At 46.4% G+C, this 25,838-nt stretch overlaps 1 protein-coding gene across 13 annotated transcripts in view; it reads left to right on the top strand.

The window, feature by feature from the left end:
- The window catches only part of CACNA1I (calcium voltage-gated channel subunit alpha1 I), a 178,600-nt gene that overhangs the window by 100,952 nt on the left and 51,810 nt on the right, over positions 1-25,838 (top strand). For 12 of the 13 annotated variants that reach the window (XM_080590045.1, XM_080590042.1, XM_080590047.1 and 9 more), the window contains 4 exons: positions 6,845-6,942; positions 21,079-21,238; positions 23,215-23,530; positions 24,191-24,283. In XM_080590045.1, coding sequence (XP_080446171.1) covers positions 6,845-6,942; positions 21,079-21,238; positions 23,215-23,530; positions 24,191-24,283 — 667 coding nt within the window. Of the gene's footprint in view, positions 1-6,844; positions 6,943-16,633; positions 17,413-21,078; positions 21,239-23,214; positions 23,531-24,190; positions 24,284-25,838 lie in introns of those variants that run through there. The other variant, XM_080590046.1, reaches the window with a different exon arrangement.

Here is a 25,838-nt window from a genome sequence, read left to right as displayed (position 1 = left end):
TTTTCTTCTAACTTCCAGCTTTTATCTCAGCAGAGAGTTGCCTTTATGCAGCACGATGAGCTATAACTTTAAAAGAGATAAGCAAGTCTACTTAGCTGAGTACACTGTGGTTTGCAGAGCAATTTAGGGGCCCGCTGTGTAATGTCTGGCCACATCCCATATGATGTTATCCCATCATTTTTGCAGCAGGTGCCGAAAGGACTTCGGCTCATCTATTTAGGGTGCATTTTCCTGGCCTTGGGAGCACCGAACTGTGCAAAATGCTTGCCACGCCAGCATTTGCATGCGCTCAGAGTATTTGTGCAGAGTGCTTGCTGGCGTTTGCAGCCAGTCAACAGTGGGTTCGGTGCTGGGCACCGCCCGGCAGCCCCATACCTGCTGCATCACAGAGCAACCCAAGGCCATAGAGCAGATGATCAGGTCCAAATAACCAGTTAACAGGGAGCCAGGGTAGATGTGAAGGTTACATTTTTTGAAGAGGAGCTCGTGTGCCCGTAGCAGACCCATGTGGATGGTGCTGCCGGAAGACTCTGCCCATTCCCAACCTGTGTCTTCTTGCAGCTGTGAGCAAGTGAAGGAAATGGGGGAACAACAAACACCGGTAGGTTGAGGGGCCCTGCTAACAAGGCAGCCCTGGGCACCAGTAAGTGGATTTTGCTGCCTGCCCTCTCTTTTGTGCACACCACAAATTCAGCCAACAGAGCACCTGTGGGGCCAGCCCCCCTTCCCCACATCCCCTGGCCACTACCGTATCTCTAGCCACAGAGGGTCAGAACAGGGTGGATCTAGCACTGCATGTGCTTTTTAATCTCCTTTAATCAGAAGAGCTCATTAATATGAGTCTGGAGAGGAACTACGAAGACTGTCAGGGTGCCCTGTGCTGCAAGAGGATCAGCTTTGCTTCACCTTTTCACTGCAAGCCACAGTCTCTGCAGCCAGAGCAGAGCCACCTAAACCTTCTAGACCTCTCATCCTGGTGCCTACCACAGCAGTGAGAAGATTTAGGGGTAAATATGCCCACCACTGCCATCCTACAAACTGCATGCAGGAGCTTTGAGCTGTAGGATCCCGCACCTCTATGGGCTCACGTGTCAGGGGAGCACCTGGGTAAACGGAGCAACGTCAGCTCCAGCTTTTGGTATCAATATTTGAAGTAAAAAATCAAGAAAAAGGTGGCATACTTAGTTGAAGGAATTCAAAGCAGAGATCAAGCAAGCTGTCTTCTGCCATGGTCACCCCGGGTGCTCACAGATGCAAGGACTGAATGGCCAAAGTCCCCAGGCAGCAAAAGCTTCGCTTTGCGCAGAGACTGACAGCAAGCCTGGTGCTGCAGCTTGGAAGTCACAGTCATGAAGTTTCTTGCTTCAGTGCCAAACCAAAATTTATTTGACAAAGAAATATGAATTGATTAGACTGCAGTTAATTAGATTTCAATTGAAAACCCCTATCAGAGTAAGGGAATTAAACAGCTTTTGAATTTAACAAAAACATATTGGCTTTGTGTCATAAGAAAAATTCTGCCTCGGTATTTTCATGAATGCTTCCAGAATTCATTTTAAATATTAATTTTTGGGTGCTAATTTTCAGCAAATAGAAGTTCAAGAGCAAAGATTAGGAAAGCTAATAAGTATTTAATAAAGGTATAAGGAGATGTAAATATAAAGAGGTAAATGGCAATGTTTGAACTGTTTTAATCACGGATTTCATTGCATGTAATTGCGGGGAAGCTGCTATCCAGGCACTGCATGAGTACATTTTCTTGGGTTATGCGTACACCAAGATAAAGTCTGATTTTTCTGGGACCCTCACGTGGCTCTTATATTCTTGCTAAGTCTACCTTATGGGGTGTTTATTCCTTGGGTCCTGCTGGCCAGCCCGCCCTCCTGCACCTGGCCCAGAGCCACGCTGGCTGGGCATTGCTGCTGCTGCTGGGCAGCGAGCATTGCTCTTCCCTCCTGAGCTTCGCTGCTGCCCGAGAAGCGAAGAGTGCCAAGGCAGGCCTAAACCCGCTCGCGGGTGCAGAGGAGCAGAAGTGCCAGGCTGCGGCTGATGAAGCCCTTCTGCTGAGGTTGAGATCTTGTGGGCAGTGTGGGCGTGCGGTGCTGGCGCTGTGCATGCCCCCTTGTCCCCGTGTGCTTGCTGCCTGCTCCAGTGGCTTGGCATGGGATGGAGGTACGCCAGGCCAGGCGCTTTCTGGACAGGGTCAATGCGCTAACAAATTGCTCGCTTGTTCCCTTGTGCTAGCTTGGCCTCGACTCTTAAACTCGAGGTCTCTTGTGTGTTCAGCTAAGCAGAGTTGCCTGGGCATAGGCCAATGTTCATCAGCAAGACAGAAACTAAGTGGGAGGAGGAAGCAGGTAGAAGATTGGTAGGGAAAGGAACAAGAGGAACAAAGAGGGAGATGGAAGAGGAAAGAAAGGATTGGGAAGGGAATTGAAAGACGTGAGGCAAAGTGGAAAAACATGAGGGAAAGGCGAATGGAGAATGGAAATTAAGGAGGGACAGAAAGATGAAAAAGAGAGGTGGAAATGTTGCAGGCAGGCATGAGTCAGAGAGATGGAGTAGGGAGGGTGTGGGGTGCTTTGAGAGTGAGGGGAGGCAGAGCTCGAGTGGAGAGGTGCTGCCTGCCAGGCATCCCTCCCGTTCTGCAGGGTGAAGCCCACGCGTGCAGCTGGTGCCCCTGTCCCGCTCCCCACCCCAGCAGTGCTCCCACCGTGCGTGCGGTGCAGGGACAGTGTGTGCATCAATCCCCTTTCCTTCCAGAAGAGTTTCTCGTGGAAAGTTTTGAAGAAGAAAATCTCTACTGAGGGAAGAAGAATTACTGTATAAATTCAATTATCTTGACAGCTCACTGCTCAAATTCCATCACAGATCAGGAGCTTTTCTCTGATTTAGCATAGTTCCAGCTTTGTAACCTGCCCCTGTGCTCGTCCACCCACGCCAGAGGCCACAAAATACTTTAGCAGTGCCAGAAATGAGCTGCCATTTCCCTTGGGAGAGATGCGTTCCCTTCTGCCCCGTCATGGTAAGGGGAAAGGACAGCTCACAACCTACACAGGCTTTTCTACATCCAAGACTTTGTCCAACTACCTCCAGATCTTAAAGAAACCGAGTTTTTACAAAGAAAGCATGTCTAAAGGAGCCAGGAAAAAGTGGAGAAAGGCAGTTGGATGGAGGGGGCTGCCCTTGTTCACTGCGCTGATATGCCATGAAACCAGGATGAGGAGCCTGGAAAGCTTGTGGGATTTAATAAGGAGACAGTTATTTTGTACCACCTTTAACGTTGTTATGCTCTTGGTTAGCGAACACCCAGCAAACACGTGGTTCCCTGGGTTGCTAGCACAATAGGGGTCGAAGCACCAAAGTTTGGTACCTGCCTGAGAGTCCAGATAAGCGCTGTGAGCTTGAAATCTACTATCACGAGACCTTGAGACACGGATATGGGAAAATGCCACCCTCCTGCCATAAATTTGCTGCCAGTTTCTGGCTGATCTCTTTTTGTGACATCTTCTTTTGACTTTGTTAACCCATCGCACCTCCAACAGGTGACAGTAGGACATCAGGTACAGCCCAGCCCTAGAGGGCTTGCATGAACTGGGTTTCCAGGGAGTGGGGAACTGGCTGGAGATGGGTAAGAGCAAAAACAGCTGGGCTGGCAATTCTTGAAATGTTGCAGGTGCCCAGTGACTGCAGCAGGATCATTTAGAGATCTTGTTTCAACAGGGGAAGGAGGCAATAGGTTTTGACTACAGAGAGGTTAATTAATTAATTTATTGTTAATTGCTGTTTCACCCTGTTCACCTGCAGTCCATTGTGGTACAGACACACTGCCCTTGTGCAAAGGGAAGTGTGAGTAAGCTGATGCTAAAACTATTACTAGGAATAAAAAGGGGAGAATGAGTGGCCCTTGCTGCAAGAACTGCACGGAAGTTGAGCTGGAGTTGTTTGGGGTATGATTTACATGAGTACAGCAGGCATGCCTCTGAGATGTCTCTGTTATTAGAGCCAAGACCAGAGGCCTTGGAAGAACTGCGGGCAGAATGGGTCTGCTAAGCAAGCCAAAGCCCTGGGGCCTGCTAGGGCTGAACTCATTTTTGTTAGAAGTTGCTCTCTGAAAAATTTAACAGTTGCCCTTCTCTGACCCATCCTTGGGAACAGCCTGCTGTTTTCATTGGCAGAGTGATTGACTGTTCTGCATTTTTTTTCTAGCTAAACTGGAACATTTTTGCAGCAAATCTGCAGCCACCAAGGGGTCCAGGAGGCTGGCTCTCTGTCTGCACTGCACGGCTGCAGCTAGGGTAGTGTTCATCTTGCTCCATGAGGACCTGTGCTTTCTATTTCAATGATTATTACTTTTCTCGTAACACATGGGCTGTGTTACACAGGTGGCAAGCTCATTCCACCTGGTAGAGTTGGAACGTGCACCTGGTTCAGGATTCTCCCGCAGCAATAGCAGGAACATGGTTGTAGCTACAAGGGGATAAAACCCAAACAATTTCTAAATGGAGGTTCCATCTTTAACTGAATTTTGTATTGCTTAATCTAAGAAAAGATATCACCTCTGTCTACTGATTTCTTCTCAGTTCTAACCCAGTGCTGTTCCCTTGCGCTCATTTTTTGTGAGGGTCGTGATGTTCTTCAGGACTTCTCATTTAGTCACTTGCAGTTCAGTGAAGACCACGTCTCAAAATTAGACATATTTTGGGGTCATTTGCTAATTTGGCATCTGACTGAGTGTGTTTCAAATTGTTCTGCTACTGCTCAAATATACATATATTTGTGTTTGCCTTCATCATTCTGACCCCAGTCCAGTGCTCCAGGTGACACGGTTTTCCAGGAGAGGGAAGGAGGTTCTGTGAGACCTTTATGTTTCTGTGCATGTATCTACCCCTTATAACGGGCTGCAGCATAGAGACTTCTTCAGCCTGAAGCTTCCTCTACATGCTAGGTCTCCCTGCTGAGACAAGATGTTAGCCCACGTCCCGGGAGCAATACAGCAACGTGCATATCATGCTTGGCTTGTAAGTGTAGTTCCAAAGTTTCAGCAGGTCCGTCTAATTCTGGACAACATCACACTGATGAGGCAATTTTGTTTTATGCTTTTGGAGTGAGGTTGATCAGAGCCCGCTCAAGGGCTGTGCTCATTTGCACAAGGCCGTTACGTCCTTTGTGTTTGATGCCCTGTAGTTACGTCTGTGTGTGTATATTGCTGTGTGTTCTTCCTCCTTCAAACCCACTTCCCAGTTTCAGCTGACTGGCTCCTGAGCCTCTTGACTATCACTAATGCCTTCTGTAGGCTATCTGTATGTTGCTTCTGGGTTTGGTACTTTTTTTTGGGTTGCATCTTGTGTGTGTGTGTGTGTGTATTTTGATTATCTGCATGAAATCCCTCCTCTCTCCTGCCTCTGGTATATGTTGAACTGACAGCTCCGGGGAGGTAAATGAATGCCACTGCATTTCAGAGAAAGAATTATTTCATGCAATTACCCTAAAAGTGTATGAGAGAACAGAGTGAAAGGAATGAGAGAGGGAAAGAAAGAGAGCATGAGAGAGAATAATCACAACACTTCGACAGGTTTACCCTATTGTGTTTGAAAATCTATCACTCTGACAAGTCCCTTTTGTGAAAGGTGTAGACAGATAACTCGACACTTGCTCTTCAAGGTCCTTTAGAGTGAAGAGGGTGATCACTGGAAGGATCAGTCCTTCAGTGCAGCCTGAAGAAATGTAGGAGTCAGGGTGTATGGAAAGGCTGGGAGAAAGTTGTTTGTATTTGAAAAGGGAGGGAGATCAGAGCTTGTGAGAGAGGGGAACTGGCAGCCCCTGGACATGGGGGACCACATCCACATCGTGACAGGTTTCACTCAAGTCCTCTTCTTGGTATTTCTTAAGGACTAGCTCTCACCATCACTAGTGCTCTCTCATTCACCCTTCAGTGGTGCCTGGGCAGAGGGATTGGGTGGACTTCAGGCTACTGGACTATGGACTGGTGGGTCTTTCTGTATAAATTGTAATGTTTTTGGTTTGAGAAGGGGTGCGCTAACAAAAGGCTGTGTTTCCTCCTCCCTCCTCCACCTCTTGAGCACCTTGAAAGGCTGGAAAAAGAGCCTTGTGTAGCTTCATTAGTCGTGTCTGAGAGAAGATTCAGGACCAGCACTTTCTGTCCCTAACTGCTGCTGTCTCACCTGTCAGCTTTGTCACTCTTGATCCCCTCTTCATGTCTTCCCAGAGGTCTGAAGCACCCACGTTCAATAAAACATAAAATACTTTGAGATCCTCAGGTGGATTTTGCTGGCCAGGGTGTATGGTTACTATAATTCAGTGTCTCCCAGTGCTTTCCCAGAGGTAGGCAAGTTACCTGGGCATCTGCCATACTGGGCAAGGAGAGGAGTGATGGGCTAAGGGATGCTGGGCCAGGTCACTTTTGTAACCTGCACCTGCTGCTCTTGCGGCAAAGCCAACGCATTAGTCATAGCTATTTGCACCTTGAGGTTATTTAGGGAGCATGCTGTTGGGTTAGAAAAGCTGAGGTCTAGCATATGTCCTAAAATTAGGATTTTTCTCTTTTGGTTGCTGTCAGAAAGGAGTGATTCACAGCTATGGGAGAAGCCTTCCCACCTAGCTGAAAACGTTACAGCTTTAAGTAGTTTGCCTCTACGCAAGGTAAAACAGCTTAGCATGAGCCTCCTCCAGGGACCTCATCCTGCACTGGGAGAACACCTACAGCAGAGCTTTACAGAGCAGCAGTGAGGTTCAGCACCACACTGACTGCGTGAACAACCCTACCCTGTATCTCAAGCCGGGATTTTGGATTGTTTTAAACTCTTTCTCTCTTCTTCTGCAGGATGGTGGAGTACTCCCTGGATCTCCAAAACATTAACTTGTCTGCAATCCGTACTGTCCGCGTCCTGAGACCCCTGAAAGCTATCAACCGTGTGCCTAGTAAGTCATGCTTGCCTCTCATAGCCGGCTAGCTTGGGCTATACGTGGTGAATACACGATCAGTAAGGCTGTGTTGTTCTCTGGGCTGGGTTCAGATGCTAAACTAGTGGAAGCTGCCACATGGTGTGTGCAGGTTCTTTCCCCATTGTGGAGGAACTCTGGTTCTTCCCTTACATTGCCTCTCTTTTTTTTGTTTGTTTCTCAAGTCAGCATTGCTCTCCTTGCAAGCCTGGGAGGGGAGTAAGCAGGCATTGCCATCATTATTTAACCACAGGAGGTATCGACAGAGGTGGCTCAGGCTTTGGTTGTATCTGAGTGGATGGAGGTGAGCCGGCTGGCCGGTTGCATACCGTTGGGCTCCAGGGGTTGCAGAAGCTCTGAACTCAGCTAGCTGTCTCACTCCGATGTTTCTGGCTCTTTCCTGCTCAAAGGCAGCAGCTGCCACGTACAGCCCCATGAGACTTTCAGCATTTCTTCCATACATTTTTCTGTCTCACAGAATAGCAGGAAGTCTCTCTGCTCTTCCCCATAATCTCCTTAATCAGGCTGTCTGCAGTGGCTAAGACCTTGCCAGAGCTCTCTTAATCCTTATCTTGAGCTCAGATTCTCCCTTTTCTTTCCCAGATCTGAGGAAGTTTGCACAGTTGTCCTCCTCCCTCCTCCTTATATGCTTTTGCTTTGTGCCAAAGTCACTTTCATGATGACACCTATTTGGAGACAGATGTCAGGATCTGTGGCTCCATGCAGAGCCCTTCTAGAAAGTGGTCGTGTCCATCTTGCTGGGTGTGTTTTTGTCTCTTGGCAATATCCAGGGACAGAGAGGGCCGCAAGGTGTGACCGAGGAGCTGAGGCTGAGTTCTGTGTGCCCAGCGTGGCAGGAAGGGGCCAGGCAGAGAAGCAGCTGTTTTGGGCACTGACCATACACATGGCATTTAACATGTCCGTCGTGGGGGAGACAGATGAGAGCATCTCTGTTGGAAGCTGATACCGAGGCAAGGGGGATGCCCTGGAGGTCATGCATGGCTTGCTCAGCCCTCTGGGATGTATGGCCAGCCATGGCAGGGCAGCTCCCCTTCTCCCCTGCTTCCTAAGCAGTCCTGTAAATCTGTGCTCAGAGACTGCTTGGAGGCTGATCCCTCTTACCAGTGCAGACTTAACCTTTACGATGAGCGGGAACATCTTGAATGATACCCAATTGACTCCTGTAGATGCCTGCCAAAGGCGTGTTAATTGCCAGGCCCTGGTGTTCAGGAGCAAAATCTGACTAACAAAAATCTGAGGGCTTGTTTTATTTTTATTTATAGCCCGCAACAGCTGGAGTCGGCCCCCCATTTTCAGGAGTTATGCGGGGGGACGTGTGGTGTAGGTGAGACCAGCACTGGCCCATCAGAGATCCTCTCTGTAGATGCAGAGGCCCTAGGGAGGCTTTCAATCATCTTGGCTGACCTCCACAGAGCGCAAGCCATTGAATTTCCCCTGAGCGTCCTGACCGTGAAGCTGTCTGTCTGCTCCTTTTATCAGTATAAAACTCCACCTGTATGAAATTGATGCTGTTTTAATTTCCACTCTGTGGTTAAACCTTTATGTATCTTCCTCGCTACATAAATCTGTGGTTATATAGAGAGAACTTTTTGGAAGAAAGACATCCTGCTATTAATTAAAAAAAAAAAAAAAAGAGAGAGAGACAGAGAAAAAAGAAAAAATGAAATCTGTCCCCCTGGAAGAGGAAGCACTGACTTGCGGGTTGAAAACTGGCAAAGAGGCTGTAAACAAAGTCTTATGATAAATGGGAATGTGCTGCGTTGGAAGAAGGTGCCCAGTGGGGTACAGCAAACATAATTAATAGGACCTTTGGCCACAAATCTTTTTTTAATGTCTTTTTAAAGTTCTTCATTACTGATCTGCAGAAAGAGCAAAGTCTATTAGTGAGACGTGATGATGATACCAAACTGAAGGAGTTGCAGGTGCTGGAAAACAAAGAGGGAAATAACTCAGCCAGAGGCAGAGGGTGATTGAGTCCTTGATAGAAGTGCCAGAGATGTATGGGGAGAAGCAGGGTGTTAATCCCAAACAGAGATATGCAGCCGTGTTCAGAAGACCACGATGGGACAACATGGCCCAGTGCTCACCAGCAGCCAATCTCAAAGGCTTCCGTGTGGGCACCTGGATAGGGACTGTTTTTTACAGAGCCTGACGATGTGGATGGAATAATTAGGAGGGAGCAAATATAGAATGACTCTAAGGAAATTCTAGCAATGTGGAAGAGGAAAAAGCATCACCTGTTTGATAAATTAGATATACTTATTTTATATTCTTGGCAGGAAGACAAGGCTGAAGTTTAAATGCCCAGATTGGATATGTCTAAATTCTTCTTGCCTGTGTTCATTCTTAACTTGTTACTGAAAGCTCTTCCATACAGTGAGACTTGTGAGGAGCACAAGGAGCTGATAAATGGATGTGCTGTAATAATTACATATAACATAAAGGATGCATAGTCTCTACTACTTGAATCATGACAGAAGAAGAAAAGGACAGCTAGTGTAAACAAAAGGGGGCAAATATAATGTCCATTAAGGTATCATAATGTCCATTAAGGCAAACGTCCATTAAATAAGAGGTTCTCCACACAGTTCATAATTAGACCTTGAAACTCACTGCCAGGGGCAGTCCTTCCAGCCCTAGATCAAGGGGCACCGTGGGCCTCTTGCAGTGAGTAAAAGGGGATTGTCCAAGGAATGAGAGCTTATGTAAGACACTTGTGGATTTCAAACTTGCTCATTTCAGGGTTAGACCTGATCTTTAGCTACCAGTTATCAGTAATTAATTGCATTTTTTTGTAATTCTCAGCAGGATGTGCTACTGACCATTTCAGACTACACTCATGGATGGAGTAGTTTGCGGATCTGACTTGTCTGATCATTCCTACATTCATCTGTAATTATTAAAGAGTACTAGAGAAAACGTGAGGTGCCCTATTTTTGTAATATGTATCATACCTTCATTAGCATTCCTGCATATCTCTTACTTTCCTGACTATAGCCCCGGGAGTGCTGCCTTTTGGGGTTTTATCTGAAAATGCATGAAACAAAAAATTACAGATTGCTTCTGGTCCTGTTACCTTCTGATTCAATTCTGGAGCAGCAAGCCGGTGTGACAAGCCACCGAACAAGAGTAAAGAGGCAAAATACCCTTTGGGTGTGTGTCAGAGGCAGTTCTTTCTGCTCTGAGCATGCCTGTGTCCTGGGCTTGGGGTGAAATTCCACCTCCATTTGTTGTTATTGTCCTCTTGCAATTGTGTGGCAGGTTGCTAGGTGAGACGTCGCTGTTACTGCTAGCTCTTTCATCCCTTCTTCCCATAGCAAGGCACAAGGTTTGGGAGTGGGGGAGTGGTGGCTGGTTTTGTTTTGTTTCTGCCTGCTTTTGAGCAGGGAGTCTGTAGTCATTTCTGATCATCTGAATTGCTTTCACTTCTGTTATTATGTTTTTCAACATTGAAGCAGAAGACGTTTCTTCAGTTTACTCTTCTTGTAGTGTTGGTCTTATGCAAAGAAGAGTCTTTGCATTGTGTTTGATGCCTTCCAGTTTCCACTTACAATTTAGTAACTGATTCATCATTTGGAAGCAGATTACTTCAGCTGAGCACACTGTACGGAAGTGAAGGAGTCTGTTGCAGAGTGTTGCATAGCAACTTTATTGAATAGAAAGTGTATACATGTGCTAATACTTGGTGTGTGAGTGCAGTAATACTTATGTGGAGGTATAGGCATCAGAAATATAATGTTATATTCTAATTTCTAGCTGTGCAGGAAATAGAATTTCAGATTTGTGGGAAGTTATGCTTTTTATATATGTGTTTTTTTTCTTCTCAGAACAAGAATAAGCATTTCCCATGCATTTTAATATGGTTTTATTCTGCCTAATTTTAGGTAGCTTGTTTGACTTTTTGGTCTCTTCCTGTATTTAGTCATGACAAGGAAGTTTCAAAACAAAAGAATTTCCACTATGTCATTCTAAAAGTATTGAAATAGAATATTTCAACTTTAGCAAGATGCTTTCCCCTATCACCCTCCTTATCTTTTTGCTAGATGAAGTATCAGTAGCTATCACAACATCCATCTCAAAGTGTTTCCATTTAAATGAAAAGGCATTTTTACTGGCAAAACTGCTGTGTAAGAAAATCTTGGTCTAGCCCCATTTTTCTTTATTATTGTCATTATAGTAGCTCCATGGGTCCAAATAGATGAGATTTCACTACTTTTCTTCTACAGATATAAGAAACACAAACGAGGGCTTGTTAGTTTAATCTTCCTCATGCTTCAGACCGGGTGAGTGAGACCCAGTTAGTGTCACCAGCAATATCAGGAATCCAGCTGATGTCTCCTAATTCTTAGCCCTCAGTTCATCCCACTAGACCAAAGCTGCAATATAAGAATAGTCTGTAGCAGCTGAACCCTGGAATGGGAAAAGCTGGTGTTTTGCATTTATATGCTTTAAATCTGTATTCCATTCTGAGCTACCTGTGTTCGGTGCCGTGACAGTGCCTAAGACGGAGTGATCTAGCTATGAACCCCACACCTGGCACAGGGGAAAAGTGATGACATTTACTTCTCTAAATGTGTTTTTGAAGAACTAATTTCACTGATGAGCATGTGTGAAATTAGTTTCTGACTAAGATATATTAGGCTGTAAAACAGTCTCATTTACAGCTATATCAGACAAAAAGGCAAGAGCATTTGACGGGCACAGTCCTGTCCGAGAACTTGGAAATGCAAAGGGGTATGAGAATCCTCTTCTAAGACCCCACCTGTGCGGGGTCTTTGCTTCAGATGCTTCAGTCTTTTTGAAGGAAGACTCATGCACGTGTTCTCTTCCAACGGTGATTGCCTTTCAGAAATATATGGTTTCATTCGACCATTATGGATTTTTATTTTTTTTTCTTCATGGCTTTATTTGTGAAGAGGTAACTGAAACTCAGATGTTATGTTTCCCAAGCATTTAAACTTAGCCTGATTTCACTTCATATAAGATGCTCAGTTAATATCTATTATCACATCTCAGTGACACAGAAACTGTACTTAAACCACACAAATTTATCCACATACAAGCTCAATCCTGAGCAGGGTTAGCCTAGGGACAAGAGTGTATTCTTTCACAGCATCCATACACCTGAGTTAAGAGGCCAAAGAGCCCTTTTCATGCCCAAGTCAGTCCATGTGTGACTTAAATGCATCCGAAGACAAGGCTGCCAGCCGTAGGCGATGCTGACAGGGTCAAGTTCAGCCGATATCCTCCCTTCCCAACCCAATCTCCCAGCCAAGTGAAGCGAAGCACTGAACAGAGCAATGATAGTTGTGCCTGGAGCAGGCCAATAGAGGATGCCTTTCCTTGGAGATAGGTCAGATCAGTGATGGAAATGTAACTCAGAGCCCCATTTCCCCCTTATGCGCTGCTCCTTGAGCAGCATAGCTCTTTATCAAGTCAATTGAGCCCTAAATCAGATGGGCATGTTCAGGAGACAGGAAAACCGCACAGGATGGAGCAGAGCAATGTGAGGACCAACAGAGCAGGGAAGGAGCTAGGGGTGTGGAGATGTGCACAAGAGGCAAGCGGCAGGGTTTTGGGGTACAAGATGTGCAAAGGCTTTCCCACCTTAGTGGTGTGGTGCACCTCTGCATGTAGGGTAGCACAGAGAAATTAAGGATGGGGAGAAGGGGAGGAATCAAAACTGAAAGAAGTGCAAGCACCAATATAAAGTCTGTCAACTCACAGACAAATACAATGGGTGGGTTTGCAAATCAGAACTTTTATGGGGCCTTTTAAACCAACTGACCAGGCTGCGACAGACCCACCTCTTTTAATACTGGAGGAAGTCTTCAGTCCCTGAAAACAGGCTCCGATTTTATCTACTTGTTGTCCAACCTTAGCACTGTTTTTCACGTGTATTCCACAGTGTGCAGCACACTGCCACATGTTTAAATGGGTAATCAAGTTAAAATTGGGAAAAAGCAAAAAGAAAATTATATCCCTTTGTTAGTGCAGTGTCATGGCAGAGACCTGAGGAACACTGAAGTGCAGGAAATGTACAGCTGGTAATGCCTTGTTTTGTACCACACATTGTTCAGTCTTTTTTTTTTTTTTTTTGGTGGTCACAGATCATGGGAGAAAGCAATTTTTCCCTCTCTGAACTAGTCTGCTCAATTTCACTGTTATTACAAACAAGTATTCAAAAGTCTTAAATTGTGTCCTTTTAAGTCATCAGCTGGGTTTGATATCAAGATATCTGAAGAAAAGGAAAAGGGAAAAGAATCACAGATTATTATTTTTTTTTCTTGTGGCTTTCAGACCTTTAGACCTGTGGTTCAGATCTCGCGTTTCTCTTTCTCCCCATAGTAGTGAGGAATAGAAATTTTCCTGCTTTTTTTCTTAATGTGATCTGAGATTGTTAAACCATAGCAAGATTTCACATCTGAAAGTTAATGCCACACATCCCAAGACTTCTGATAAAAATCACAAGAGTTAGCGATAGCACTTTGGAATTTGTGTTACTGGAAGTAAAGCAAGCTTGGGAAAACCAAACACACAAAACAAAAAAGAAAATAACAACAACAAAAAATTACCAGTCATAAAGAGCCCTTTGCTAGAATCTTTATTTCTTCCTTCTCCTCTAGGGGAACCTGCACAGCCAGAATTTAAAAAATGCGCAGAACCTTGCAGCTCCCATTGTGCCAATTCTGCTGCCTTTTCAAACAAGCTCAGCCTTCAGTGTACACGGTGCTCTCGAAAGCCCAGCCACGTAGTTTGCTGCCTAAATGGGAGCTGAGCTGTTTTGCAGAATCTGTCCCATGGGACCTATCAAGCGATGGATACCATGGAAATGTGAGCAATAATGACAATGTATTATCGGGTAAAAGACAATGTCATATACACTAATGCAAATTGCACACTGTGTGTGTGGGCAGGGCAATTTACAACCACAAGCCTAAGTTTCTTGATCTTTGTGTATTTAGGGCCTGATTCTTCCCTTCACACACGTTTCACCTAATGTCACATCACTGCCTGCAGTAGAAAGAAACATGATTCATGCTAGTGACAGCAAGAGGAAATTAGCTCTGTTAAACCTTAACCAGAAGGTGCATTAACATTACTTTACATAATATTTTGCATTTTTCTGTCCTACTTTGCAGTGCTAGGTATATGTAAAGAACTTCAGGGTATTTATAGAATCGATGCAAGTGGCTCGCAACCACGGCATTGGAGTTACCTATTGTCCCCAGTGTTATGTGACCTATGCAGCTCAGAAAGAAAAGCTGATGCTGTACATTTCTAATGGAGTTTTCACTGAAAATGGATGCAGTCATCATTGCAGTGATAATTGGAAAAAAAGAGATGATCAGTGAATGAACAACAGCAGCAGGTGGTAGTAGGTGTTGCTTATTAGATGAGCAGTGTTAGAAAAAGAAACAGAATGGCAGTGATTCCCCCAAAGAGCCACCTCTCTAAGAAATAATCTGGTACCTGGCATCACTCTCCAAGACAAGGGTGTGTAGCAGCCCAAAGCTTGCAAGGGTTAACGGGATGAGAGAGCGAAAGGGGAAAGACAGGGGACTGAGACCTTTGCTGGTGTCTCCATTTCTGCTCATGTCACTGGTTATGTGGCTACCAACAGCGTTATGGTGGCACTTAGTGCATGTGAGTGCCAGTGGTGGAAGGGCTTTGTGCTGAACTCGCTGCTATCTGTGCGACTTAGCTGGGCTCAGAGCATCCCTGGTAGGATGCACAGAGCACCTCTAACAAGGTGCAGCCCACTGCAGAGCTGAGGTGTCTTCATCTCATCCTCGGACAAAGCTGAGAAATACAAGAGCTTGGGACTGAGCCAACACCACAGGGGTTGTTCAGACCACCTGCCCTCTGTGAAAGACTTGGAAGGTGCAACTCATGCCTTAAAGCCATCGTTTGTTTTTGGCATTATTTATGATCTGGTGAGAAGTTAATTTTCCCTGACCTTGCTGCGTACTTCTCTTAGCATTTTCCTACTTGTTTTTTTCTTTTTTTTCTTCTTTTGCTTTTGACAACTTGATATCCTCTAAAAAAATAAAAATCCCTTATAATGAGATCTTCACTACCCTGTGTTTGAAGCTGGGCCTGTAAGGTTTGCTGCAGATCTCCAGCGAGGAAATGTGGCATTTACTACTTGTGGTGTGAGCCAGGCCATGGCTCTATGGGACTTGTGTCAATAACCATGCTAAAGGGAATTAACATTTTCAAGGCTGCTGACGCTTCTGCGTGCTAAGTCTCACTAGGAGGGGCCTATTTCCCTGATGTGCCTATGGTATTTGATGGGTAGGTAGGAAGGAAAGCTTTGAGGTGTTCAGAATATCGAGATTCAGCCCTAGTCCTAGCACCTGAGCCCTCTTCAGCAGTGCTCTGAGCATCCTAGCTATGTGTTTGTTTTCTCATATTCCCCCCAATGGAAATAGAAAGAAAAAAAAAGGTGTGTGGGGGATGTTTTGGAGAGGGTTGTCTTGGATTTTGTTTGTGCTCTCTTTTTCGTGGTTGTTTTAGCTCTGTGTATGTTGGGGGATACGTTGTGTATTTTTTTTTCCTTTTCTTCTTTCTTTCCTTTTTGATGCCCACGTTGCCCTGACCTGATCCATCCTTGCTAAGCATCGTACTCTCGGAGTGAAAGGCACTGAGGTCTGTGCTAGTCCCTGGCTCCCAAGGGAATTGTTTCTACTGCCCCAGAGTAAGCTTCAGAGTGCTCTTTCTCTTACATCTCTTGCACTTTAAAACTGTCTGGAGAGCTCCCTTGTCCCAGCAGGGTGAAGTTCTGACCACCAATTCTTTCATGGAGCTTTAGTCTCTATTTTGGCTACCTCAGGCTTAAGCTGAGGAGTGCTTTAAAGGTAAAGAGTGAGGACACTTAATGCTTGAACTTGATTCGGGGTCCTAAGGGAAGTCCGTGCACAGAGGAAAGTCTTGATGTGCCCATGCTGCTGAGAAAATGAACAGCAGCTTTTTGTACTAGCTGAAGCTTTATAAGTGCTGGAAATGTCATGCTTTGATATTTTCTGCGTCTGTGGTCAAGCTGAGGAGGGACAAAGATTTGGATAATTGAAGCTTAGCTCATCAACAGGCTGAGTGGGACGAGGTCTCTGGGCCAGCCAGAAGTGCTAGGCAGCTTTGCTTGCAGCAAGGCAGGAGCGGGGTGTCGGTGAGGGACCTAGTGCCTCTCCTAAACCATGGATCATGCAGACCACCTGCAAGTGCAAAACCCCAGCCCAAATGTATGCTAAAACACACCACAAACCTGACAGATCAATGAAAATACTTTTTCTTTTCTTTTCTAAATGCAACCGATCCTTCACGTTTGTGTCTGGGGCAGCTGCCTTCTCCTTAGCAGCACAGCTGGCTTAAGAGCTCTCCCTGCCCTGTACTGTCAAATGGGCCTGTGTCCCCATGGGGTTCATTTAACCTGGGTCAGGCCAGGCATCTGGGCAGGTCCTCTATGGCAGTGGTGCAACCGAGGTTATTTTAACTACAAGGGCTGGCCACAAAAAAAGGTGCAGCTCTCTCCACGTGCTCCCTGCACAACCGTCCATCTGTTGGAGTGGTTCCTCAGCACTGACAATTCCCCTAAAGGAGCATGCACAGGAAAATGCTGCCAACCTGGTGCTAGCTGGGTGGACTGCCATGTGTCCTGGGGCAGGGGAGGAAGGAAAGAAGGCACGCTTGGGCAAGCTGCCTGGCTGAGGGATGGAGAGAGGTTTCAGGCTCCGTGCTCTGCAAAATGTCCTGCCAGATACAGTCACGAACACTGATGGGAAAGAAGACATTTGCTTATGTTCCAGATAAAATGACAATTGGAGGCTTGGCCCATGATACAACTGGGATGGGTGCTGAGGATTATGCTGTCGTCCATCTGGTTTACTCCAAGCCAAGGAAGGATTGTCTAAACCTGTTTGGGAAGGACTCAAACTCAGAGATGGGTGAGATAAAAGAAAGCAAAAGGAAAAGGGTTTCTCACCCCATCCTGATCTGGTCCCCCATTCAGATTGCGAGGTAGTTAGTGCTAGGGAACAGCTTTTGCTCCTCACTCCTGTGAAGAGGCAGGAGGAGAGAAAGCAAAGCAACAGAGGGGTGCCTCGGGAGCAGGGGGAGGTGGTGGTGAGCAGCCAGGCACACCTGCCAGGAGTTCGCCTCCTCCCTAGCCCTGCCTGGGCACGTGCTGGGCGAGCCTGCTTGGGGAGGCTTCAGCCGTGACGGCCGAGCTAATCAGGGCTGACAGCAAGTGTCTGGGGGGAGCTACGGTTGCTGTAGCATCTGCAGAGTTTGTCAGGAAGGGCCTCTGGATGCCGGCACTCCTCTGCCTCCCACTACGTCTCACCCCTGCAGCCGATGTCCTCTGCTGTGTTGGAGCTGTGAATGCATCTCTGCCGTGCCCGTAGCCTTGCTACAAGGAGTTGTCCGCTGGTGAGGTCCCATCACACACCCTTCCCCACCCCTTGCCCCTGTCTGCGGGCACAGGGCAACAGGGAAGCATTCTCTGAGGCTCATTTTCAGATGCTTGGCTGTGAGGATCCTTCCTCGGATGCCCACAGCAGATGTCATTTTATTTTCTCCTTTCCCCTGGCCTCCTCATGAGGGTGAGCAGGGAGGAGAAAAGGTCTTTCAGAGCCCACACCTGGCACTCATGAATATTTCATGTTTCTAGCTTTTCTTCCCCTTGAAGAGCAAAACCTTTTCATATTTGATGCCCTGGGAGCCTGTTTGGTAGCTGAATGTTGCTTCATCAATGCTTTCCCTCCCTGCTTTTCCTCTGGACTACGTGGTCCCTCTTCCTTTCTCTTTTCAGTGAACATTTTTTTTTTTTTTTGCAAAGGCTGCTTCAGAAAAGGTCATTGTCCCTTTCATATTCCTTCCTTGCTGTGAGCCAGCGTGGCTTCTGCTCTGCCAATGGTAAAGGACACACAGGGACTGGGGACGGGCAGTGGTGGGGAGAGGGGGAGGCAGGCTGGGAGAGGTGCGCACAGATGCTGTGGAGCAGTGGAAAGGCAGAGATGAGATCTCTGTAGTCACAACAAGAGAAAAGTGAAGGGGGAGAGAGGCAGCAGCAGGACTTTGCTGAAGAAGCCGTTTTCCAGCACCTTCTAGAAGCCGTTTTCCAGCACCTTCTAGAAGCCGTTGCACAGGACACACCAGTGTCACTATGGATGGGGGCTGTCCAGCAAAGGTACCTTGGGAAAGAGAGGTGTCATGGCTCTCCAGGGCAGGATGCACCCAAAGATGCACTGAAAAGCATCCTGCTACCCCTGCCTTGCCTTCTGGCCATTTCCATTGCCTTATGGTCACTTTGGAGACTTCAGTCCCAGCCAGGGTCTTGAGTAAATCACCACGCTCCATCCTTAGGCTCTTCAGCCTTTCTTCTTCTTTCCCCCACACTTTTTGAGTGCTTGAAGAAACAGGGACCACCTGCAGAGACACCTGCTCAGGCTCTGCAGACCCCCAAAACGTGCTGCTCTGCCGGGGCTGATTCCCTCCTGCCTGTGAAAGCATTGAGATGCCTGGCAGTGAGCCTCCTTCCTTGGAGATCTGCAGCGGGTGCTTTATAGCATGGCTGCCAGAGCAGTCTGCCCTTTCCCAGGGCCAAGGGACTGCAAAATGGGTTCCCAAAGCAATTGTTTTGCAGTTTAGGGCAAGAAGCAAAAGAGCCTTTGTTCGAAGTGAGGCAGGTGTTCCACAGGAGAATTGTAGTTGCTGTTTGCATGGATGTAAGTTCAGTGTTTTTATTCATATCCACAGTGGACATCGATGGGCAGGGAAGGATGATGATTTTCAAATGGAGGATTTTTTAAAATCAAAATTGGGTTTAATTTGGACTTAGAAATGGAACCTACCAATGCTGAAATTCTTTGTGATGTGGGAAAGATGCCATGCTCTGGGGCCACCTGCCTGATGCTGGGGGCCCAGGTACCCCAGCGTGCCTAGCATGAGTGCAATCGCTGTGATCCTGGAGCTGTGGATAATGCTGTCCTGAATCCTCCTCTGAGAGTCAGGAGGGAGAACGTATGGGCAGGCAAGAGGCTTCCAAGAGAAAGGCAGGCAAGTTTTGCAAGCCACTTGTCTTCCTGTAGAACAAAAACAAAATCAGTTTTTGCAAAATCAGCAAATTCTGGCCCAGCAAGTGTTTTGTCTGTGAAATCCCTTGTGAGACAAGTGCTCTGCATTTCAGCTGAAGGGTAGTCTAATTGTTCCTGCTGCCACTGCTCTGAAATACATCACCCCCTCTTGCAGCGTTGCTGGTATAGCAACACTGGTATGTATTCCTGTGTTACTTGGCTCTCCCTAACGTACTGACCAGGGCAGTTTATGGGCACTAGGGAGCTCGTGCTGTGTAGTGGCATTAATGCTGGGAACACGCTGCAGTGAGGGTGTGTGGCTTCACAGCCAAAGTGATGCACAGAGCGCTGCTGCAGAGCTTGGGAGGTCACGGAGACAGGCAGCAGGGCAGGGTGCCTGTGCTGTTGGGCTTTGTATGGTGACAGATCAGAGAGCCAGCAGTGACTCATGGCGTGTTCGCGATCCCCAGCGAGCGGCTGGACTGCTGAGTTACTGATGTGCTGTCTAGAAAGCGCCTTAGCTGGTGGCTGGAGATAGAGCTGGGCAGTCAGGCAAGCAGGGCTTTGCAGCTGCTCCACAGCCTGGAGTTAGTCATCCCCCTGGAAGAGCTAACGCCATCGTTCCTTCTCCTTCGTGATCCACCCTTAAGCATCTCCCACCTGCAAATACCACTCCCGCCTCTCCTACCCATCCCAAAACATTTCCCCCAGAGCTAAACCAGGCCGATGTCCCACACCAGGCTCCCTCCTCCCTCTCCCTTCAGTGCACGTGCCCCGCTGACACCACTTCCATTCCTTCTCCACGGCACGAGCAGCTGGGGAACGGAGGCAGCCTAATGCACAGCATCATGTGGCTAATTACTTGACACTGGGCATACAAAGGGGATTAACTGGTGCCTCAGAGGGCTGTCAGTGAATCCTAATCTTATCTTCTGCTCCTCTTTCCCCTTCTCCTGCCATCTGAAGTAATGAACTGGTTATAAATACCTAATTAGCTAATTATTTGCTGGCCTACATGGAACATCTTCAGTGAAGGAACTCTCTGGGCCCCTGAGGGAGAGACCTCTGTGGTGGTGAGGAGAGATAACTGCACAGGGTTAAAGGCGGTACGGTGATGCTCAGAAGGATTTCTGGGTTTTCACCATCCCTGGAGAGCAGAGAAAAAGTCATTAGCTCTATGGAGAAACAAGTCTGTCCTTACCCCTGCTTGTGGCTGCGTGAGCTGAAGAGCTGGGAGAGAAATAAAACCAGAGAAAGAAATTCATTAAGTGATTTAACAAAAGAAAAAGAGGGGAGGATTTTGGATTTTGTGCTGGCCAGGGGTGCTGTGCCAACAGCATTTTGGGCTGTGCCCACTACCCATGTGCTCTAGGCATGCTGGGGAAGGGTGACTAGCCAAGAGAGGAGAGTGTGGTCTCCAGTACCATCCCTTGATGAGACTGCCACCGAGAAGACCAATTAATTCCAGTTGTTTGTGTGTTGGAGACGTCTATCCTGCTAGGCAGGCTGGCCTCGGACCGTCAGTGCAATTCTCCCAGGTTGCGGCGTGCAGTCATCAAACTGGGGTGACTTTCGGTCCAAGCCGTCTGAGGGATGGGGTCGCTGAGCTGCTGGGCACCTTTGGGATAGAGTTTTCACTCGGTTGCCTTTCTGCAGGAAGGGGGAGGGGGAAATATCAATCAGATGGCCGATGGTGCCGAAAGTCTTATTCCTTTTTCTTCTCGGTGCTGCAGACAGAGGCCTAGGGTTAAGAGATCGTGGCATCACAGCAGCTCTGCTGGCTGCCTGTCAGTGGAGGTTAGGACAAGAAAGGGCAACGATCATAAATCTAGCCCGACTGGGGCAGTAATTAATTTCCAACACTCTGCTTTTTATCTTTATGTGGCTTTTTTTTTTTTCCTGTCTCCTATTTTTTCCTTTCTTTTCCTTTCCTTTCCTCCTCTTTCCTGTCTTTTCTCCCTTTCTCTCTCTCTCCATCCACCCCACACTTGCTCCTTCTGGTTCTCTTCCCCCCCCGCAGGCATGCGCATCCTTGTGAATTTGCTCCTGGACACCTTGCCCATGCTGGGGAACGTCCTCCTCCTCTGCTTCTTTGTCTTCTTCATCTTCGGCATCATCGGGGTGCAGCTGTGGGCTGGGCTGCTCCGCAACCGCTGCTTCATGGAGGAGAACTTCACAATGTGAGTGCTTGGGAGATGATGTCCCTTCTTTTCTTCCAAGGGTGTTTTTCTTTCCCCGTCCCTGCTCTCTCGTCTTCTGCTGCCTGGCTCTCTGCATATTGCTTCCTCCAAACAGCTGTAGGGGAATATGGTGCAGAATATTGGCTGTGTTTTGCAGTGACTGAACAGGGAGGGAGGGTAAAGGCAGGTGCAGATGGATTTCAGCCCATTTTCACAGTACACAGATGCCTGGGGTCATTGGGATTCAGCTAGGCATAAGTTATCGTAGCGGTCTCCTCCAGCCGTGCCCACAAATTCTGCTCCACCACCCAGAAATAGCTGAAACTCAGAAACATCAGCCATGTTGTCTTTCTCCCCTAAGAATGAGTGCTTGAATGGAACAAGCAGATGCACGAAAAAGTGGACACAGTTCTGGCAAAGAGCCTGGAGCCACACAGGAGTTGGTTACAGGTGTCTGAGGTTCATCCTGGAGGGGTCAGGGGAACCTGCAGGACACAGCTCTCCTCCTCCCTGGAAGCAGTGGGGTAGAAAAGCTCCTGCCCACAGCAAACTTTCCAATTACCCTCCCCATGAGCAAAGCACAGCTCCTCTGTTGACCTTCTGGCTTTAACTGGTCTCCAGCTTTAAAATGTCTTCTTAAAACCATATAGTAACTCCAGACCTTTGATCAGTTTAGACTGCTTTAAAAAAGCTAATGCCATAGATCAGTTTAAACTGATTAAACAATTCTGAAGCTTTAGATCATCTCAAATTGGGAAAACAAAATAAGTGCGAAAATGCAATCTGCAGAACAGCAATGGGGTTGGAGAGTAGGAGCTACTTAAAACAGCCATTTACAGAGTTTATATATTCCTTGGGGAGAAACGGATGTTTAGGATGATTGGCCTTTATGTAAATCACAGTAGTAGTACTTTAATGAGTGTAATTAAATCCAAGCAGAGTTGATGTAACTGAGAAGTGAATTGGGGCCACAGCCTGTAAAGTGACAGATACTGGATAATCTTTGACTGACCATTATTAGAGAAACAAAGTCTGCAGGCACCTAGTTCATCAGTGACGCGGATGTGTAATGACAGAAGCTTGTGGTTGAGTCCCAGTTAGCTTAGAATCGGAGGCTTTTTCTCTTTCCTTTTTCATCAACACCTGTCCCCTTCCAACGACACGTGGAGAAAGAGTCTGCATTCATGCAATGTGAAAGCTGTGTATTGTAGCACTGCAAGGAATGCAAGCGTGCCAGATAAAGTTTGATGGAAAATTTTAAATCTCCACCTTTCATATATCCTTATCATTATCTCATCTCCAGCTAGGCAAGCATAGATGATTTTAATTATTCATGCATTTGGAAGGTGTCTGCGTTATTTGGGAAAAAGCACGTGAACTTGTCATGAAACATTATACCCATAATGCCAACTGTCAAAGAAGAGTCAAAATTAAGGTTAAGTCAACTTTACTTTGCAATTCCTGATTTTAAGGCTTAGCTGAGCAATCTTAATTATGCATAAACTGGATTCTTTTTTTTTCTTTTTTTTTTTTCTGGAAGTACAGAAGGTTCAGTGCCAAATGTTATAAAACATGTCCATCAACAGTTACATACATGAGCACATCACATTAAAGCCTGATGAACTTCCTTAATATCATTGCATCTTATTTAGCTTTGATGCAAATGGGAAGAGTGATCAGAATGCAAATGTCTGCATTCCAGCTTCCCTCCATCTCTATGCAAGCAGATTGTGTAATTTGGGTTGGGGTGTTCTAATGGAGGACAAACCTCTGAAAACTGGGGACAGACCCCTGGAAATTCCCTGTTTTCCAGGAGCTCTGTCCTTCCATAAATATGAAGAAATAAACCTGGAAATCCTTTACTCAGTGCTATCCCTGTCAGAATGGCAGCTCCACCAGCTCCAAGCTCCACCAATATCACTGATGGGAAAACATCTGCTGCAGGAAGATTATGACTGTGTTTTTTATCCTTGCAGACAAGGTGACATTGTCCTGCCACCTTATTACCAGCCTGAGGAAGATGATGAGATGCCCTTTATCTGCTCGCTGTCAGGAGACAATGGAATCATGGGCTGTCACGAGATCCCGCCCCTGAAGGAGCGGGGCCATGAGTGTTGTTTGGACAAGGATGATTATTATTATTACAACTCAGTCCGGCAAGAGTTCAACATCAGTGGCATGTGTGTCAACTGGAACCAGTACTACAACGTGTGCCGTACAGGAAACGCCAACCCGCACAAGGGTGCTATCAACTTTGACAATATTGGGTATGCCTGGATTGTGATATTTCAGGTAAAAACAAAGCTCAACTATTTTTTTTCCATTTCAGTCTTTCTTTGATCCCGTGATTTTTTCTTCAGGGTGTGATACAGCTGCAGAGAGAAAGGGGCATTGCAACTATCCTGGAAAGTGAGGCCAAATGCTTACCGCATAGAGTGTTCCTGAAGATGGGTAGGGATGCAGAGCTGTTCTAGGTACCCTTCAGGCTGACTTGTACCTGTTTTATTTTAAATTTTTTCAATCCAGATCATTATAGCAAAGGAGTCTCTTATTTATTTTTTTGTTTATTTATTAATTCCCAGCATTTGTTGCAGATGGGAGCTAAAATCCTTGCCTTTTTTTTTCCACTGGCTGTACGCAGTGTCCAGTCCAAGGGGCACAGAAACCTGCTGCAGGTTTTCCCCCGCTGTGATCCAGGGAAATGAACTATTTTAATGAAATATTCCCGCTGTGGGCTAGCATGATCTCACAGGCTTTGACAGTATGCCAGTGTCACCAAGCAGTACCATGCTGATTTTCTGGAATGGAAATTTGGCCCTCTTGAAAGGAATTTTTGTTTCTCACCTTCCTTGGTTTGCAACAGACTTGCCAGTATCTGCTTGTGTACACTGATAAATGAACTCTGGAAGCCCACTTCCCTCCTGATTCTCTTTTTGTCGCTTGTCTTTGCAGGTGATCACACTGGAAGGGTGGGTGGAGATCATGTACTACGTGATGGATGCCCATTCATTCTACAATTTTATCTACTTTATCTTGCTGATAATTGTAAGTATAAGACTCAATGAGTCTCAGCATTGCAAGCTAAGAGCCTACAAAAGGTCAGGCATTAGGTCAACACATATACTGAGTAGCAAACTACTGTACCTGGATTTCTTCTTGGACTCTCAGGAATCCAGTTCAATGATTTTCACCAAGAATCTGTGGCAGGATCACATAGTTGTCAGTCAGGCTCTTCTCTTTTGCTCAAAGAATATGCTCAGGATTGATTCCTAGAAAATCAATACCCAATGTAGGATAATGTGTTCATCCAAACATCATCTTTCGTAGTAAATTCCTCAAAACAGTAGGCCCAAAAGTACAGAAAACCATTTCTGCACCTTTTCTCCTATTTTGCCTTTTGCACATTTGACACTCTTGAATCATTCCTGTTTTATGGCTACTGACAGCACCTGGATTTCTCAGATTCAGGGTCTCAGATTCAGATTCTGTCAGATTCAGGGTCTGTCATGCTGAATTACTTCCCTTCTGAGAACAAAAAGGAGCTGCTGCTCCAAAAGTGTCATCAATCCAACATAAACTGGCTGTGTGAGATCACTTGTGGCTGGTGGGGATGGAGGGAGAGCAGTGTGTCAGTGATGAGAACTTCATAAGCAGTTTTTGAGCCCTGTGGATTTATACATGTGAAGGTTGAAGGTGATTGTTTTGTTGTAAGGACGTTTGTTGCCTGTGCCTGGAGGGAGAGGTGAGAAAAACAATGCCATTGTCTGTTCCATTCTTCAGGCCTCCTCCCACTTATAAAAACATTTTTTTGGAGCGAATGTCCTGTTTCTAACAAGGAGGCATTTCCTTTGTTTCTGAAGACTTGCAGCTTTCCTATATGGGGACCAAAGTCTAAAGTAGAAGGGAAAGACCTAGGATGTATTATGGGAAGTATTCAATCTGTACGTGGTAGGTGTTACTTAGCCAGTAAGGACCTCGGTATGTATCTCTAAAGCCCACATGCATCTGGATAGACTGTTGAATGGACCTAGCTAAGATTCTGCTCTGCACCTACTACTTGTCCTATGTGGTCATGCCCTCCTAGAAACAGATCTCTAGAAGCAGCCACCCAGTAACACTAACAGACTTTCCTGGCACAGGATCTGTTTTAAATTCAGATTGGCATGCAATGATTTGAGAGCAAACAAACCCTAGTACAATTTCTGGGAGAAATTCTGTAGCCTGTATGTATGGGGAGTAGCACAAAGAAAAATCTGTTGATCCATTCAGGGTTAGAGAATGAAAAAGATGAATCTTCATGGTATTCCATGTTTCTCCCTCCCTTCCGGCCTTCTGTCAGCAGAAGGGTAAGACAAGGAGAGACGAACAGAAAGGTGACCTGTTTCCTTGGGCTGAAACACGAGCCAGGACAGCAGAAGTGAAATACACTTCGAAGAATGCTGCTCTTACTTTGAGGCTGGAGAGTCCCAAGGAAAGTCAGTCTAGAAATATGACTGCACAGGATGGGAGGGGAGCTCCTCACAGCCCTATCCCCAGAGCCAAACCAATCATCCGCTGCTTTTTGTGAATCCAGAAAACAATAATTTCCCATATTGTTTGT

Source organism: Anser brachyrhynchus (assembly GCF_964034855.1).
Source record: "Anser brachyrhynchus genome assembly, chromosome: 1".
Taxonomy (NCBI): domain Eukaryota; kingdom Metazoa; phylum Chordata; class Aves; order Anseriformes; family Anatidae; genus Anser; species Anser brachyrhynchus.
The sequence above is the reverse complement of the archived record's forward strand: the minus strand, read 5'-3'. Positions and strand labels throughout refer to the sequence as shown.